Below are 1,382 nucleotides of genomic sequence, written 5' to 3'. Positions count from 1 at the left end.
TCCGTGTTAAATATATATTTAAAAAGATTTACCAAATTAAATATCCTACAGTATTTTTACAGTCTTTATTTTACAGTTAAAATAAATGTTTATCAAATAAAGTCTAATGTTACAACTAATCAGGGATTCCTTTTAAGATAACACTGCCTATACCATGATGTTTTAATGACCTATTTAATATGTTCTGTTTGTTTCAAACACAAGTTACAGGCTTCTTCCTAACAAAATCTGCTTAAAATGCACTTTTAAAATTAGCTGAAAATTGCAACTTTTATTCAGAGGTTTGACCTACCTGTCTTCCATGTTAGAGTCTTTGGTCTTGCTGTCATGATGACCATCATTTCCTGGCACCATGGTGTTGCTGCTGGATGTTGTTCCTGATGGAGGACACACGAACCATCACGTCTGGTTGCTGAGCAGTCATTTAGTAGTAAAAGCACGTCTGGGCAGTCAGTTCCTACCTGAGGTAACTGAGGGGATCTTGTAACTGGAGGTGATGCGGTAATAAGGGGGATTGTCCATGTGAGTGACAGCTGAGCTGACGGGCTCAGTCAGCTGAAGCTCCCACATCAATTCCTCCAGCAGCTGCATAGTTTTATCTCTGCCCAGYTAAACCACCACTCGTTTCACCTGAGGACACACACGTATCATGAGCACAAGGCACACACTGGAACATGGGGTAGTCGGTGGGAGATGTGCTGTAGCTTACATAGGGCAGGAGGCTAGGGTCACTGTTGACCCCTGACATACTGATGAGGAAGTGCAGAATGATTCTGAGGTTCTTTGGCCAACTGTCTGCCAACGTTATCCACACATTCTCAATTTCTGACCAAGCAAACTCATCTCCATACTGAAAAATGATTTAACGACAGATTCATTAATCTGATCGGCGTTTCAATCCATGACTGTGGTTGTTAATGTGGCAGGTCACCTTGGCTGTCATAAACATGAGGTTGTTTAGCACCATGGTTGTTGCACGAGGGGACCCCCAGCCCTCTCCACGGAGCCAGCGGCGACTGTTGACCATCATCATCTCCTGGTCGTGGACGTCTTCCACTTCCTCCCCGCTGCCACCATCCTCTGGTCGCCGTGTGGTCGATTTGAACTCGACCAGCTCCACGTTGTTCATCCAAGGTAGAAGGTAGTGCAGCATGACCTGACGGCCACTAGGGTGCGCTGTCTGGATACGCTGGCTCACCTCTACAGCACAGACAGATGCAGGTAGGTGTGTTTACCATACATACAACGGGTAAAATAAGTATTGAACATGTCAACATTTTTCACAGTAAATATATTACTAGAGGTGCTAATGACATGAAATTTTCACCAGATGTTGGTAACAACCCAAGTGATCCATACATACAAAGAAATCAAACCATAAA

General features: G+C 43.8%; 1 protein-coding gene across 5 annotated transcripts in view; it reads right to left on the bottom strand.

The window, feature by feature from the left end:
* LOC106523421 (protein furry homolog-like) overlaps positions 1-1,200 on the bottom strand; it is a gene marked incomplete at its 5' end in the record, with an annotated part of 58,896 nt that extends 57,696 nt beyond the window's left edge. For all 5 annotated transcript variants that reach the window (XM_014016822.1, XM_014016824.1, XM_014016825.1 and 2 more), the window contains 4 exon segments: positions 293-377; positions 462-630; positions 710-850; positions 932-1,200. In XM_014016822.1, coding sequence (XP_013872276.1) covers positions 293-377; positions 462-630; positions 710-850; positions 932-1,200 — 664 coding nt within the window.
* Between the last annotated feature and the right edge of the window lie 182 nt (positions 1,201-1,382).

Source organism: Austrofundulus limnaeus, unplaced genomic scaffold (assembly GCF_001266775.1).
Source record: "Austrofundulus limnaeus strain Quisiro unplaced genomic scaffold, Austrofundulus_limnaeus-1.0 Scaffold156, whole genome shotgun sequence".
NCBI lineage: Eukaryota > Metazoa > Chordata > Actinopteri > Cyprinodontiformes > Rivulidae > Austrofundulus > Austrofundulus limnaeus.
The sequence above is the reverse complement of the archived record's forward strand: the minus strand, read 5'-3'. Positions and strand labels throughout refer to the sequence as shown.